This window comes from Coregonus lavaretus (genome assembly GCF_964263955.1).
Source record: "Coregonus lavaretus genome assembly, chromosome: 4".
Taxonomy (NCBI): domain Eukaryota; kingdom Metazoa; phylum Chordata; class Actinopteri; order Salmoniformes; family Salmonidae; genus Coregonus; species Coregonus lavaretus.
This window is the reverse complement of record NC_139991.1, coordinates 62,875,987-62,893,996: the sequence shown is the minus strand read 5'-3', so window position 1 is coordinate 62,893,996 and position 18,010 is coordinate 62,875,987. Positions and strand designations below refer to the sequence as shown.

General features: G+C 42.5%; 1 protein-coding gene across 1 annotated transcript in view; it reads right to left on the bottom strand.

Annotated features, from left to right (window-relative positions):
• Positions 1-14,957, bottom strand: part of LOC311127927 (allograft inflammatory factor 1-like) — a gene marked incomplete at both ends in the record, with an annotated part of 37,596 nt that extends 22,639 nt beyond the window's left edge. Inside the window, 4 exon segments of the mRNA XM_084159828.1 lie at positions 689-755; positions 14,531-14,592; positions 14,799-14,882; positions 14,885-14,957. Of these exon segments, the coding sequence (XP_084015954.1) occupies positions 689-755; positions 14,531-14,592; positions 14,799-14,882; positions 14,885-14,957 (286 nt within the window).
• Positions 14,958-18,010: the final 3,053 nt, after the last annotated feature.

Here is an 18,010-nt window from a genome sequence, read left to right as displayed (position 1 = left end):
CATTGGGGCTCTTTCTAGGTCTGGTCTCCCATGTTTATAATCTTAGGACATACAAGTATAACACACACACACACAGAGAACACTACGCTGATTGGCAACTCTCATACTCTCAGACCTGTCCGTGAACGATGACACACACACGCACGCCAACACACAAGAGTTAATGTAGACAGTTATATGGCAGGAATCTGGGAGTCTTTGAGGTAAGCCCCGGTCTCAATGCTGTGGTATGGTAGTTAATCTGGTCCTGGTTTCACTGTTATTCTACTCCCTATAACCACATGTTCCCCAGAGCCCTGGATATTACAACAACAACAACCAGAGTAGAGGAGCAGCCACATTCCTGCTGCCTGGACTGCTGGGGACCCATCGGGCCTCACAACCCACTTAGAAATCAGTACAGAACACACAGACACTAAAAAACAGACACAAAAGGAAAACATCAGCAATAACCGACTACATTATCATGCTGTTAGTTTGCCTGTCCAAGTAGACCTGGCACCATGCAATCCCACACGTAACAACACTTACACAGTAATGAGATGGCAGCACAAACAAACACATTGGCATATGGTACACACACCCCTACAGGCAACTCACTCCCACTCCTGTGATTAAGCGCTAAAATAGGACAGTGATACATCAGATATTCCAGGCCGGGTAGGTCTTTCCTGGCAGAATTCCTTACTTTTAAAAGAGTCCAGTTTTTCCGGGAGGTCCTCCTCATCCCGGTATTTCTGGTCTTCCATGTATTCCTAAGAAGGAGAAAGGAAGATGGGAGAAATAGATCTTAGAACCCAGCAGAGTATCAGGTCTAACATGGTATCAGATCCACCAAATGTTTCGATCATGGCTACCTCCCAATTATCTCTTCTTCTGCCCAAAGTGTGCACTTCACTTCTCTTCACTGGTTAATAAGGAAATGACTGGGATAAGAAATATGGTGGAAACTCCAACTATCCCATGCCTCCACCAATCCAATATTTTTTCGAATGGTGGGAAGAAGTGAACTAGTGTACACTTCAGGGGAAAGGAGATATTATTGGGACCATGCTGAAACAGGTTTCAATGTACCTGAAAGAGGTTTCAATGTGTCAGAAACTTCAGCTAATTAGCTTAACTACTGCACAGGACAATGAAATCACCTCAACCTCAAAGATGTCCTCCTTAGAGTTATTTTGTCTTGATAAAATGGAACACCCCACAAGGGTGAAGGAAAGAGGTAAGCTGCCAGAAACGTCCAGAGAAGTCAATGAAAAATGAATGGAGCAATCTGCCGTGTGAGACAGATTCTCCATGCCAAGTCTCCAGGGGCTGTAAAGAAACAGGCTGCATCCCAAATGGAACCATATTCCCTATTTAGTGCACTATATAGGGAATAGGGTGCATTTAGGATGCAAACACACACAGAGTGTTTTCCTATAGGGCTCATTAAACAAGTTGGATGAATGACTGATACCTGAGTCAGTAAAGAAAGGTAGACAGCCATTGTGACTGACTGTTCAGGTGTTCTCAGGTGATGAAGATACCTTTAATGTCTGAAGGTGTGTTTGTACAGTACGTGTGTGAGTGGTATTAATGCACCCTCTGTGGAATCGGCAGAAAGCAGAAACCTTACCCGACAATCTAGACCCACTACAATTCGCATACTGCCCCAACAGATCCACGGACGACGCAATCAACATTGCACTGCCCTATCCCACCTGGACAAGAGAAATACCGATGTTAGAATGCTGTTCATCGACTACAGCTCAGCCTTCAACACCATAGTGCCCTCCAAGCTCATCACTAAGCTCAGGGCCTGTCATGCCAAATAGTGCCCCCCCCCCCCCCCCCCCCGTCACAATGGGATTCGATGAGTTCTAGCTTCTGTTGCAAAATTCTGACCGGATTACGTAATGAACCAACGCGTCCGTTGCTATGCTGGTTGCTTGGCTCCATTTTACCTCGTAGCGGTCGCGAAGGAAGGAGGATGCGGGTAGTTCTAGTTCTATTTCACCTCATAAGCGCTCAGTCTGCACATAATTATTACCTCAGAATTGCTCTCCAAGGACGGTGTTTTTGATGGTGACAACTTGCTGACTAACTGCTGCTTCAGAGGACCGAAAAGACTGGAAAGAGAACACTCTCGTTTTACCATATATTTATCTTTATATAAGAATATATTGTTAAATAGGAATAAATAATTTAAGCTGTTTTTAGATTGACGTTGCTAGCTACTGTACTTATTTACCTCAGCCTGTCTAGTCAGCTAGCTAGCCAGACAGTTTTACTTAGCTAACGTTAGCTAGCAATGTATGTAGCTTGCACTTCAATGGCATCCCTCGAGGAGATGATTTTATTTGATCTTTCCAACCAGGCGAAGTACTATGAAGGGACCACTGATCTCAACAAGAGGCACAACATTCAGAGAAATTCATAATTCAGGGTAACGTTAAGCAGTTAACTTCTATTGGATAACTGGACAGATTTAGCTACACTACCAGTCCAAAGTATGGATACACCTACTCATTCAAGGGTTTTTCTTTATTTTTACTATTTCTTACATTGTAGAATAGTGAAGACATCAAAACTATGAAATAACACATATGGAATCAAGGTAGGGGGGGTATACAGAAGATAGCCCTATTTGGTAAAATACCAACTCTATATTATGGCAAGAACAGCTCAAATAAGCACAGAGAAAAAACCATCAAGCACTATGATTAAACTGGCTCTCATGAGGACCACCACAGGAATGGAAGACCCAGAGTTACCTCTGCTGCAGAGGATAAGTTCATTAGAGTTACCAGCCTCAGAAATTGCAGCCCAAATAAATGCATACCATCTGGTTTGGGTTTAGCGGGACTATCATTTGTTTTTCAACAGGACAATGACCCAACACACCTCCAGGCTGTGTAAGGGCTATTTGACCAAGAAGGAGAGTGATGGAGTGCTGCATCAGATGACCTGGTCTCCACAATCCCCCGACCTCAACCCAATTGAGATGGTTTGGGATGAGTCGGACGGCAGAGTGAAGGAAAAGCATTCCAGGTGAAACTGGTTGAGAGAATGCCAAGAGTGTGCAAAGCTGTCATCAAGGCAAAGGATGGCTATTTGAAGAATCTCAAATATAAAATATATTTTGATTTGTTTAACACTTCTTTGTTTACTACATGATTCCATATGTGTTATTTCATAGTTTTGATGTCTTCACTATTATTCTACAATGTAGAAAATAGTAAAAATAAAGAAAAACCCTTGAATGAGTAGGTGTGTCCAAACTTTTGACTGGTACAGAAGAAAGAAAGGATGAAAGTGAGAGAGAGGTGGGAAGAAAGTGGAAGATGGAGAGAGGGAAACAGAGAGAAAGACAGCAGTGCAAATGTACTTAGACTTGAGTATTTCAACAACTCTTCACTTCCAACTTGTTAGGCAATCATATGTACCTACGGGGGAAGGATGGCCAGCCACACAGGAGGCTGATTTTTACTAAGGAGAAGGAGGCCGTGCTGACCGAGATGCATGCTGGCCATTTCGGAGTGAGGCGCATGATTGTCAAAATCAACCTACGCTTCTTCTGACTGGGAATTGTCAAGGAGGTGGACAGCTGGGCAAGTGAAATAACCTTTTGTTTATCAATCACATTCTATTGTATCTGAAATTATTTTGATTTCAATGAGTGTCATATCAGAGAGAACACAACGTTTCAATTTGTCACTTTTTGCTTAAAAAGGTCAGTACCTGTCTAGCCTGCCAGAAGTTTGAGAGGGCGAAGACTGTGGCGCCGGAGTTGAAGCCCATCAAAGTTGTTTCACCATGGCACATGATTGGTAAGTGTCCCAATTCAAATTTTGCCCTGATAAGTTGTTTTGTAATGGTTGCTTTATTTGACCACAGCAGCGTTCAATATTATAGAATGTGTGTGTGTCAGTATGCTTACAAATATGAAAATCAGCATACTGTATGACACAGATATGGGTAAGAATTAAGTAATCTAATCTATAGTCCCCTGTAGCTCAGTTGGTAGAGCATGGCGCTTGCAACGCCAGGGTTGTGGGTTCGTTTCCCACGGGGGGTCAGTATGAAAATGTATGCACTCACTAACTGTAAGTCGCTCTGGATAAGAGCATCTGCTAAATTACTAAAATGTAAAATGTAATCTTCTCTCTAACACTTTAAATGTTAGGGGTGGACCTCATCGGACCCTTCACGAAATACAGGAATGGCAACAGCTGGTGTCTGACGGCGACCGATCACTTTACCAAGTTGGTGGAGGCAATACCCATTAAGGTCAGTAAAGGAAGAGTACGTGCTTAACTCTAAATTCCCTTCTGTAACCCATTAAAAAGGGTGCTTGGAACCAAAAATAGATTTTCGTTTTGTATGATACCCATCAAGGACGAGACTGGCGAGGCCACCTCCAAGGCGATGATGGACATCTTCAACACCCACAGTTCTCCTGAGGTCATCTTGAGTGACTTAGGTCATGAACGCTGGAACAAGGTATGGATGTTATAGGTTATATTCTGTCACCAATGGTTTGTTTTATTTATTTTTTACAATTTGTTTTTCCATGGTACATAAGACATATCTTACATTGTCAATAGATATCGCTTTCCTACCCCCTCCTCCAGGTTTGGTGAATGGACCAACCAGACCCTCAAGATTGCCATGGGCTGGTACAAGGAAGTGTGGGCGAACAACCTGAAGGTAATTCTCTTTGCACACAACAGCAGCATCCAGGCCTCCACCGAGTACGGATGGGAGCCGCAGCTGTTGACGGAGGTAAACAATGCAATTGTATATACACAATTATTGCATATACTGTAGTCTTTCAAATTTGTGATTGACTTAGCGTTGTTGTTTGTCTATTGCTATTTTTATATAACGTACTTTCAGATTACTGAAACCCCACCTGATGTGGTGGAAGTTGTCGAACCAGATCAGAAAGCCTTCGAGGACCACCTTCAGGCACGGACTGAGAAGGATGTGGAGGTTTTTTACCAGGTAAAAATGATTGTCCACTGTTAATTAATTTTCTGGCCCTCCAAGAGATATGTAAGAAATGTATTTTTAATATAAAATATAATTGCAATTATTCCTGTTATCAATCAAGGTGAGACTGAACATGGACAAGGCGCAGGAGAAACAGAAGGAGAGCTACTGGAGCAGAATCAAGAAGGGGACCAAGTGCTACGACATCCGGGCGAATTACTTGGTTTGGAAGAAGGACGAAAGGAAGGCGAGACCTGGGAAACTTTGCTGCTCTTTCGCTCTTAGCTGGGGTCACCATATGTTAAAGTGAATATAAAACATCTCAGATAATAACTATTTGCATTTGCACAAAAAATAACCTGAAGCTTGTTTGAGTTTCCCTAACACTGATATTTTTCTCTTTGTCTTCCTAGGGTTACCTAGGTGGAAGCCAACAATCTTCTCCAGTTGGAGCAGTTGGACGGTCGACCACTAAAGGCACTGACGGCCTACACTTCGGTAAAGCCCAATAGACAAAGCATGTTAAGCTTTGGTTGACATTTGAGAAAGCAAGAAATGGTAGTTATGCTGAGCTTGTAAAAATGTACCTCTTCAATTTACCTCTCCAAATAACTTTAGGACCATCGACTGTCTGAGCCCCCCCTAGAGGTATCCCATCCACCAGAACCAGTGAGTTTGGATCAGCCTGATTCTCTGTGCTCTGAGTCGGAGGGGGACCAGCTTGAGGTAGGCTATATCTTCCAAAAGTGTTGAAAAGTACATATTTCCCATTTATAACAATGCACTAATCCATCAAAATGTATCCCAGTAAAGTGTAAGCTTGTTTACGTCTCTGTCTCCTACCCTGTTCCCTTTAACTCTGCTCCTGTTCTCCAGGACCTAAGGGTTCTGCCCAACACCCATTCGTGGATCCACCTGATGTCCTCCATTACCAACCACCCTCCAACTTTTCATTACATCATCTACAGCTACTGTTGTTGTCATGTCATTATCTGCTAAGAAAGTTGTTTTGCTCTATCATACTGGGCACATAATATGTGAGGTACACAGATTAACTAAAAACACTAGCACTGCAAACACTCAGAACAAAGAGAGCATCAGTGCCTGGACTTGTCTCCCTTCCGAGACTGGCTGCCTGTTGAGAACAAGTGACAGGCAGAACCTCCCACCCACACAGCAACCACCTCCTCTATATTCCACACACCAGAATTCAGTATTTTAGTCAATGATTGCCATGTGAGTGTACAAAAAATAAAATAGGTGAAAATAAATTAATGACACAACTGTACCAAAAAATATCAAAGTTTATGTAATAAAATCTTAAATATTGCCAGGTTTGTTTTCACAGCTGTTTCACAAGTTGTTAATTGTAAGGTATCCTTTGATGGCATTTATTTGTTCCACATTATTAATTGTCAATTTGTAAGTCGCTCTGGATAAGAGCGTCTGCTAAATGATGTAAATGTAAAAGTAAATGTTGTATCCTAGGACCTACAATAGATACATATATATTCCAACCACAAGGGTGTACTAATGAGCTATGCGAGATAGAAAAAAATTAATCATAATGGATGACTACAGAAATTATATAATTTCTGTGTAGATAAGGGAAGGGCAGGTTAAAATAAATACATGCCAGCCAGACAAGCCAGTGTATGAATCAAACATATTTGCATATGAATGGCGTGGAAGTTAGCTGACTGTGATCTATAAGGTAAGTAAGTGTAAAGTAGATTACACGTTTTCCTTGCCATATCCGAAACGTAGCAACGTTTAAGACATGGATTTCATGTTGTAATGTTAACAAAGTACCCATAAGTAGTTAGAAGTAATGTTTTCATTTTATTTGCTGAACAAAACTTTTTTAAACAGCGGAATTGTCGCAGAAATCAGCCTTGTTTGCATAGCGATGATGAAAAGAACATAATTTAGGCTGTAATGATCTCCAAAATTCTAATCATTAGGTCATCACACTGTTGACATAGCAATGGACGCCAATAGTTTATCGAATCCCATTGTGACGCAGAGGGGGACACATTTTGGAAGGGGGACATTATTTGGCATGACATGCCCTGGGTCTGAACACCTCCCTGTGCAACTGGGTCCTGGACTTCCTGACGGGCCGACCCCAAGTGGTGAAGGTAGGCAACAACACCTCCACCACGCTGATCCTCAACACGGGGGCCCCACAGGGGAGCATGGTCAGGCCCCTCCTGTACTCCCTGTTCATCCATGACTGCGTGGTCATGCATGTCTCTATCTCAATCATCAAGTTTGCTGACGACACAACAGTGGTAGGCAAGATTACCAACAATGACGAGACAGCCTACAGGGAGGAGGAGAGCTCTGGCGGAGTGGTGCCAGGAAAATAACCTCTCTCTCAACGTCAACAAAATGAAGGACCTGATTGTGGACTACAGGAGACAGCAGAGAGCACGCCCCCATCCACATCGACAGGGCCGCAGTCGAGAGGGTAAAAAGCTTCAAGTTCCTCTGCGTGCACATCACTGCCGACCTGAAATGGTCCCTTCACACAGTGTGGTGAAGAATGCGCTGTCAAGGGGCAGAATACATTTGGCTTGGTTCCTAAGACCCTCACAAACTTCTACAGATGCACCATTGACAGCATCCTGTTGGACTGTATCACCGCCTGGTACGGCAATTACACCGTCCGCAACCGTAGGTCTCTCCAGAGGGTGGTGCGGTCAGCCCATGGCATCATCAGGGGCACACTGCCTGCCCTCCATGACATCTACAGCCACCTGAGACATGGCCTGTTCACCCCGCTACCATCTAGAAGGAGGAGACAGTACAGGTGCATCAAAGCTGGGACCGAGCGATTGATAAACAGCTTCTATCTTCAGGCCATCAGACTGTTAAACAGTAACCGCTAGCCGGCTACCACACAGTACTCTACCCTGCACCTTAGAGACTGATTTGTCCTATGTACATAGTCATTACGTCACTTGAATAATGTTTACATAACGTTTAACCTACTGTATATGTGTATACTGTATTCTAGTCATGACTCATCCTATATAACTACTGCTGTACACACCTTTTCTATTAATATACTGTCCATACATCACCACCACCACCACATAAACACACACCCTGGAGACATGGCATGGGGAATCTCTCACATGGCAGATTGCTCAATTAGTTTTTTCACTTTACATGTTGCATTTACATTTTTGTTCAAACAGAAAAATATAAAAGCAACATGTAAAGTGTTGGTCCCATGTTTCATGAGTTGAAATAAAATATTGCAGAAATGTTTATTAACACAATGCCTGGAAGCTGAAAATGTCCCACTTCTTCCATAGCCTGCATACTCACTCAGCATGTTTGGGATGCTCTGGATCGATGTGTACGACAGCATGTTCCAGTTCACGTCAATATCCAGCAACTTTGCCATTGAAGAGTGGGACAACATTCCACAGGCCACAATCAACAGCATGATCAACTCTATGAGAAGGAGATGTGTCGCGCTGCATGAGGCAAATGGTTATCAAACCAGATACTGACTGGTTTTCTGATCCATGGCCCTACTTTATTTTTTTAAGGTATCTGTGACTAAAATATGCATATCTGTATTCCCGCTCATGTGAAATCCATAGACTAGGTCATAATGAATTTATTTCATTTGACTGATTTCCTTATATGAACTGTAACTCAGTAAAATCTTTGAAATTATTGCGGTTCAAGGGTTTTTCTTTATTTTTACTATTTTCTACATTGTAGACTAATAGTGAAGACATTACAACTATGAAATAACACATATGGAATCATGTAGTAACCAAAAAAGTGTTAAACAAATCAAAATATATTTTATATTTGAGATTCTTCAAATAGCCACCCTTTGCCTTGATGACAGCTTTGCACACTCTTTCGCTCAACCAGCTTAACCTGGAATGCTTTTCCAACAGTCTTGAAGGACTTCCCACATATGCTGAGCACTTGTTCGCTGCTTTTCCTTCACTCTGCCGTCCGACTCATCCCAAACCATCTCAATTAGGTTGAGGTCAGGGGATTGTGGAGGCCAGGTCATCTGATGCAGCACCCCATAACTCTCCTTCATGGTAAAATAGCCTTTACACAGCCTGGAGGTGTGTTGGGTCATTGTCCTGTTGAAAAACAAATGATAGTCCCACTAAGCCCAAACCAGATGGGATGGCATATCGCTGCAGAATGCTGTGGTAGCCATGCTGGTTAAGTATGCCTTGAATTCTAAATAGATCACAGACAGTGTCACCAGCAAAGCACCCCCACACCATAATACCTCCTCCTTTTTTGGTTACTACATGATTCCATGTGTTATTTCATAGTTTTGATGTCTTCATTATTACTCAACAGTTTCCCATATGTATCAATAATGGTCCACCACCCAAAGGACATCCAGCCAACTTGACACAACTGTGGGAAGCATTGGAGTCAACATGGGCCAGCATCCCTATGGAACACTTTTGAGACCTTGTAGAGTCCATACCCGACAAATGTATGCTGTTCTGAGGGCAAGGGGGGGGACATTGCACTTTCTGATATTTCTTAATTTATTTCTTTTAACTTTTTGGATGATGTGCGTATTGTTTTGTATTGCTAGGTTTTATTACTGCACTGTTAGAGCTAGAAACAAGCATTTCACTGCACCTGTGAAAAGATCTGCAAATCTGTGTACACAACCAATAAACTTTGATTTGATGTTTCTGGTTTTCAGTGATACAGTATTTCAACCTAACTTCCGTTTCCCCTGAAAGATGGAAGTGGGGACCCCGCTCAAGCGTCTTTCTACACCTGCTATGTTAGGTTAGAGTGAGTGTGTGTCTGTGAGGGAGAGAGAGAGAGAGAGAGAGAGAGAGAGAGAGAGAGAGAGAGAGAGAGAGAGAGAGAGAGAGAGAGAGAGAGAGAGAGAGAGAGAGAGAGAGAGAGAGAGAGAGAGATTGAGCGGGAGTTAGTTAGTACAGTGTGTGAGGTGTGGAACTAAATTGTAGATGAATATGAGAATCAGCATTACAGCCAATCTCAATGACAGCAACACGATTCAGTGGGTCTGACTCAACACTGCAACACACACACACCCATTCAGAGGGTATTACTAGCAATCTATGGTATTAACAGCCTATAAAAAAGCAAGTCTCATCGTGGAGGTCAGACACAAGGTTGTATTATTATTATGGAAATGGAGTGGCTGAATCGAAGTGTTATTGTAATCTGCTGAACATCACTGCATTCATTGATGAGAAACACTAGCTGTGTTCGAATACCCATACTAACATACTGTATACTACATACTTAATGAGTAAATATTACATACTATTAGTTCACTTTCGTATACTGTAAACGAACTGTATCCTTTCAGTTGAGCGTACTAGCACTTCGCCTGTCTACCGGAAGTTGATGTTGTTGCTATGCAACCTCTTGCTAGCTTGTTAGTATAACAAAAGACTAGCTAGACATTTTACGATTTTGGGTGTGTTAGTAAATTAAATCTGGAGTGCCAGAATGCACGCAGAGTGCGCACTGGGTGTACGTAAATCCAGAGCATTGTCAGATTGTCCATTCGTAAATTCAGAGCGTTTCGCTCTCGGAGTGAGTCACTGGACGCTCTGGCCGAGGAGTAGGGTTGATCCGAGCGTTCTGACCTCACAACGGCAGTCAAGCACCCAAGCTAACTGGCTAACGTTGGCTAGCTATTTCCAGACACAAATGAGAGAAGACCTCACTGACTTTTACTTGCCCTAGCAGAGCTGGTTAGGCTGTTTTCATGTTATCCAGAGCGTTGGTGACTGTAACCGCGCTGCTGGCAACAATTTCATTATGCTTTTTTTTGCTGACGTTTACTGACACCAGCCATATATTCAACGGGTGTTGAGCGTTCGTAAATTCATCATTTATTCTGCACTCTGCCACACTCAGACAAGAGTACTCTGAAATCGGAGTAAATAGCCAGAATGAACTATGTCCATTGAGAACGCACAACGACTATACCACTTAGCTAAGAATGACGTGAATAATCAAGTCAATAAACGTTGGGTAGTTAGTTAGATTATAGTTAATATACTGCCTGGCAGGTTCGATGTATTAGTAGCCAACTAACGTTAGGTAACTTGCTTACATACCGGTACATACTGCTGTAATGCTATGTGGTTCTTAAGGATAGTGTAGCTAACAAATTGTCAGCCAACATAACGTGTAACGTAACTTATTTGAAAAGTTATTACTTTATTACATTGCTCGAAATGTGTCATAATTAGTTAAAGCAATGAATTTGTAGCCGCTCTCGTCAGACTTCGGCTGCATATTTTCCACCATTTTCATCAAATCTGAAAAAGTGAAGCCTCGCCCATTTTCGAAAGAATTGCATTATAGGCCTTAAAAGCACGGAAATAGTGTCCACTGCTTGTATACTTCGTTTTTTTGGCAAATTTAGTACAACATCCGGGAACTTTTGGCATACTACTAACTATATACATACTATGACCAATAAGCATACCACATACTCAATTTCCGTCACAAATAGTGCTGTTGGTATGAGTACTCGAACACAGCTTTGGTTTACAAATCAGGGCCTAAAATTAACACCCGCCACCTGCCAAATGCGGGTAAACACGTCTATTTCACCAGCCACGTTGGCAGGTGGTCTGGGCTCCACAGTGCGAGCATTTCACTCGTATTTGTTAATACAAATAGTCAAGTATGATCACATTTATAGTAAAATAAATTTCCAGCGTTTTCTTTCATAGCTAGTAAATGAATCGCACAAAGTCAAAGAACTACGAATCCTAAAAAGCCTATTCCACCTCGCGCTGCAACACTGCCTGGCTGGGGGCTGTGCACACGTGAAGAGTGAAAGATACAGATACATTTTTAGAAGCGCTACACACAGGCATAATTTACTTGAAACGAAAGTCTACTGAAGTGACACTTTCTTCTTGTGTTTCTTGGCTATTTACATTGTTTCGTTCACAAGCTAGATTGTTTTTCTATGGGTTTCAACTGCTAGGGAAGAGAAGACAACGATTCTACTACTAGTCAGACTCAATCATACAGGCACAAACATGATTCAAGTCGCACTACCACGGTAACCCCCTGCCCTTAAAGGGGCAGGTGAACATTTGTTTGACAAAAAGACTAAAGTCACAAATGTAAATGAAACAATATACGACATTAGTTACTTCTTACTAGTAATACATTTATTGTTTTAGAAACTTTGTGTTTTGTTGGTGTAATTTTGACTGGTAAAAAAATGAGTGGCCGGTAGATTTTTAAATCTACCTGCTAGTGTCTGGTGGACCAAAAAGTTCATTTTATGCCCTGTTTACAATAGTCCACATTTATCCTTCTGCGTGTATGGCCGATGTCATCAGTTTACCCATATGGGTCTACAATTATACTGGATTTTATTACAGAAATGGGGATTATTATTTTGTCAAACAGCCCACAATATCAGTGATGCCCTCTCTTTGTGACCTGATTCTCTCTCATCACGTCTAGGTTTGTTTCCATGTGACCAGAGCGCTCGACAGGCTGCCAGCCTGAGAGAGAGAGCGAGAGAATTGTGATAAAGAGATACCAAAAGTATGTGGACACCTGCTCGTCGAACATCTCATTCCAAAATCATGGGCATTAATACAGAGATGGTCCCCCCTTTGCTGCCATAACAGCCTCCACTCTGCTGGGAAGGCTTTCCACTAGATGTTGGAACATTGCTGCGGGGACTTGTTTCCATTCAGCCACAAGAGCATTAGTGAGGTTGGGCACTGATGTTTGGCGATTAGGCCTGGCTAGCAGTCGGCTTTCCAATTCATCCCAAAGGTGTTTGATGGGGTTGAGATCTCGACAAAACATTTCTGTATTGATCTCGCCTTATGCACGGGGGCATTGTCATGCTGAAACAGAAAAGGGCCTTCCCCAAACTGTTGACACCAAACTTTACAGTTGGCACTATGCAAACCCAGATTAGTCCGTCAGACAGCCAGATGGCGAAGCACGATTCATCACTCCAGAGAACATGTTTCCACTGCTCCAGAGTCCAATGGCAGAGAGCTTTACACCACTCCAGCCGATGCATGGCATTGCGCATGGTGATCTTAGGCTTGTGTGCAGCTGCTCGGCCATGGAAACCCATTTCATGAAGCTCCCGGCGAACAGTTCTTGTGCTGACGTTGCTTCCAGATGCAGTTTGGAACTCGGTAGTGAGTGTTGCAACAGAGGACAGACGATTTTTACGCGCTATGCGCTTCAGCACTCGCCGGTTCCATTCTGTGAGCTCGTGTGGCCTATCACTTCGCGTCTGAGCCGTTGTTTCTCCTAGACGTCTCCACTTCACAATAACAGCACATACATTTGACCGGGAAAGCTCTAGCAGGGCAGAAAAGGTGGCATCCTATGACTGTGCCACGTTGAAAGTCACTGAGCTCTTCAGTATGGGCCATTCTACTGCCAATGTTTGTCTACGGAGATTGCATGGCTGTGTGCTCGGTTTTATTCAGCAATGGCTGTGGTTGAAATAGCCAAATTCACTAATTTGAAGGGTTGTCCACATACTTTTGGCTATGCAGTGTATGTGGGAAGATATGTGGAACAGCCGCTGAGGCTGCTACTCAATGCCGTGTGCCTGTTCAAGCCCTCTTCCAGACGGTCGTCCCCAATAACAAAGGGCTCATTCAGCCCACTGCCCAGACACCTGTTTCCCGGCTAAACGCAGGGTGATAACCGCCCAGCTACAGGAGCCAAGGGAGATGGGCCACAGGGCATCAAAGGGCCAGCCCTTTTCTGATCCAAGTCGGGAATCACGTTGGGGAATAGGGAATTGGATAAATAGTAAGCAATACTTAGGGTGACAAGGATCGATCTGGTCTAGCGAGAGGGATACTCCCCGAATGACGAGCATGCCATGCAACAAGTGTCCGTCGCGCTTACAACACAGGAGCGGGCACGAGCATGGTTTATGACCGCCAACAAGGTAACAGGTCACTGGGTCGATAACGATGTGCAAAATTAATGACAGATTTTATCACATGCAAATGTAAGTACAGGCAGATCATCATGTGGGTGGTACTATTGTTTACATAACTTGGCTAGCAAGATTGCTGCTAGCTACTAATGTTAGCTACCTGGCTAAAACGACATTATAAACTGGGTGGTTCAAGTCCTGAATGCTGATTGGCTGACAGCCGTGGTAAATCAGACCATATACTACGGGTATGACAAACATTTATTTTACTGCTCTAATTACCTTGGTAACCAGTTTATAATAGCAATAAGGCAGCTCGGGGGTTTGTGGTATATGGCCAATATTCCACGGCTAAGTGCTATATCCAGGCACTCCGCGTTGCGTCGTGTGGAATAACAGCCCTTAGCCTTGGTATATTGGCCATATAACACACCCACCCCCTCGGGCCTTATTGCTTAATTATAACATATGCACTAACGAGCTCTAATTCAAAGCAGGTTCAAAGCCAAGTGTATTTTAATTTTGTCGAAAATACATTCTCAATACAATGACATAAAATACACAAAACGTCTAAATTAGAAAGATCACCTGACTTACCTTGTTTATTTCCTCGCATCTCTCCCTTTGTTGAGCTTTTAATAATCCAAAGGCTTTCCCCCCTGCAAGAAAATAGCTCGTTAGCCCAATTTCATCATGTGGCTAGTAATCAGTAACGTTACTAGCTAGCTACTACTAGCTAGCACTCCTGCATGCTCCATTGAAAAGAGTGGCTACTAGCGTTCCATTCTAATAAAATACAAAACTAGTCGACAATAAGCGTTTGCAAATGTTAGCCCTTTAACTAGACCCCCCTCCTTGAAGTTACCTTGAAATTTCTGATTCACAGGCATTGTGGAATGAGTTTGATATGGAGAGATAGATTGAGATTGAGAAATCAGCAGACAGCAGCTCGCTCGTCTTCTGCCCTTCGCGGGGTATGGCCGTGGCACGCACGCCGCCGGCACAGAGGGTCAGTCAATTCCATGCAGGCATTGGTCAATTCACAGCAAGCGATGCTCTCTGGTTCGCCAGGAATGCTAGTGACACTTGGTCACCCTCGTGTGGTAAAATTATATAATACTTTTTTGAAACAAAACCCCTAAAAAGGTAGACCTAGGTCTCATTGTGGATGTGTGTGATTTGAAGTAAGTTTTTCTCAAACAAATGATAGTCAACATAATTAAAGTCCATACACCTCTAGTTGTGAATGCTCTTAAATTTTATTGATATTAAATAACACTTCTAATATTGCTCTTCATTGTCTTTATTTGACTTTGTACACATTTATTGGTGTGCTTTTATATACACTATGTATACAAAGGTATGTGGACACCCCTTCAAATTAGTACTGCATTTGAACAATTTCTAAGAAAGCAGGGGTCTGTTCAATGGTAATTTCCATTATTGGTATTTATTCTTTGATTCTTGAAGAATATAACAAATATATGCTTCATGAGCTTACGTTTGCTTTAATTAATACATTTGATTATTGTTTACAAACAACAGGAACGTAAACAAACAATGTAGCCTACAGTATAGCTTCTAGTATAACTATCATGACATGATAGCCTTGCTGAACCATGCCAGATCTTACAACGCCTGGATAGGTATTTTAAGTGTCAGCTAATATGTTGGTTGATGCATACAACGTCTGAGCAGGGGAACGCGACCACAATCTTCATATAACTTGTGTACCAAAAATGTCATGATTGACGATCTATTAAATGTATAAACCCATGCAGTCATATAGGCCTACTCATCGCTTCGTAAGGACTAGAATGAAAATGAAACCATTTGAACCATTGAGTTATAACAGTTTACCAATGATAAATACAAAGCACATAGGTCTGTAACTTATAAAACCTTTAAATCACCCCCTAACCCCCCTTAAAAACTATTATGTCACTCTAACCACTCTGGTTTTCAAAAAAGATCTGTGATTGGTCAAAATTCCAATTAGTGGAAAAAATATCAGAATTAGGGAGCCTGTGTTAGCATCCACTTTATCTACAGGACATGCCTTAAATATGTTCCCGGATTGGCCCTCAGATAGTTAGACGCTAGACTGTCCAGTGTTTTCCCCTCAGGCAGTGACGAACAGACTTGAATCTCTGGTTGGTCGGAGCAACCAGGAACTGTCACAATCCCGTGAGTGTTAGCATGAAGAATGTGTTGGTTTGAGAACATGCTGAGCTTTCTGCAGTACAGATATCCAGTATAAAATAGTTTGTGCTTTGTGCCGTTCAGATATATAAAGTAGTGTGGAGGTCCCAGAGTCCTGTATGATTCCACCACTGTGGGTCAACTAACTCACAGCAAGTGATGCGCTCTGGTTTGCCAGGAACGCTAGTGACTCTTGGTCACCACCGTGTGGTAAATTAAAGAACTGTAGGGATGTTTCATGTCAGTTTAATATCAAACAAATGATCCAACATTTAACATAAATATAGTCCATAAGACTGAAGTTATGAATGTAATACATTTTTTATTGATATCAGGCACTTCTATCATTGCATTTCATCATCAGTATTTGACCCAGTATATATTTATAGTGTGCTTTATAGTCCTATGTATGGTTTTGTCAATAGCTGTGATAGTTGATCCAATAGTAGTCAACAGCACCATCATGTGGCCAGAAGAAGATATTGCAAAGAGTTGTTGTTTAACAAAATCACACGATTTTGGGGGCGAGCACACACACACACACACACACACACACACACACACACACACACACACACACACACACACACACACACACACACACACACACACACACACACACACACACAGAGAGAGAGAGAGAATACATTTTATAAAATTTTCAGGTCTTGTTTTCAACTTTGTTTACCTGGCTATCATCTAAAACCAATCATATCTTATTTGTGGTCTGACAAAATTCCATCACCTGCTGAAATAGAAAGGTCCCATTTCTAGTGACAGATTTCTATACTTTCCATAATTCAGCAGGTATTCCAGCCACTGTTACCCACATGGAGAAAGCCTACAGGTTGGTTGTTTTTGTCCTTTTCCATTTGACAGACAACATATCATTTGCTCAGAGAGAGAAAAGAGAAAGGAGACTGAGGGAAAGTGAGAGGCACAAGCAGAATCCCAAACTGAATGGCTGTGTGTGTGGTGTGTGTGTGTGGTGTGTGTGGTGTGTGTGTGTGTGTGTGTGGTGTGTAGTGTGTATGTGTGTGTGTGGTGTGTGTGTGTGTGTGTGTGTGTGTGTGTGTGGTGTGTGTGTGGTGTGTGTGGTGTGTGGTGTGTGTGTGTGGTGTGTGTGGTGTGTGTGGTGTGTGTGTGTGTGTGTGGTGTGTGTGTGGTGTGTGTGTGTGTATGTATGTGTGTGGTGTGAGTGTGCAGTTGAACCATATGGAGGGCAAAATGACTAATTGTTAATTATGGTAGGCTGATGAAAATTGCTCAAGTGTAAATGAATGTGTCACATTGGAGAAGCACCGCAGTTCAGACACAACCTTCTACCCCCAAAGTGGAAAATCAGCATTATTTTAAACTTGACAGAACACACTGTGGGCTGTGGAACAGGCAGCTAAATAGCTGACTGTTAATATTCACAGATTAATTACACTGCGGATGTTGTTGGAAATATTACAGGGGGAAATGAAATGAGAAAGAAAATCACTGCTACGGCGACAGGGCAGGGGTAATGTGGAGTTGGAAGGGGGATGGAGAGAGGAGGGATGAGGAACGGAAAAAGGCTGAGGGGTAGAACTAAAGGAAAGAGCATGATGATGATGGTAGAAGTTGAAAGAGGGCAAGGGCACGGAAAACTGCCTATGACTGGATAGTCGTACTGAAGTGGTATCAGCCAGGTCAAAAAAGTATAGTGGAAAAGTTGAAAAGTACAGAGACAAAGTGGTAGAACTGTGTGATTGTGCACTGCAGTAGAGGGGGATGCACAACCACAATCATAGTATTGTCCAGTAACACCAAGAACAAATTGAGAAGGATGCCACCTACACTTCTCCTTTATGCCTGTGTCCCAAATGGAACCACATTCCCTACATAGTG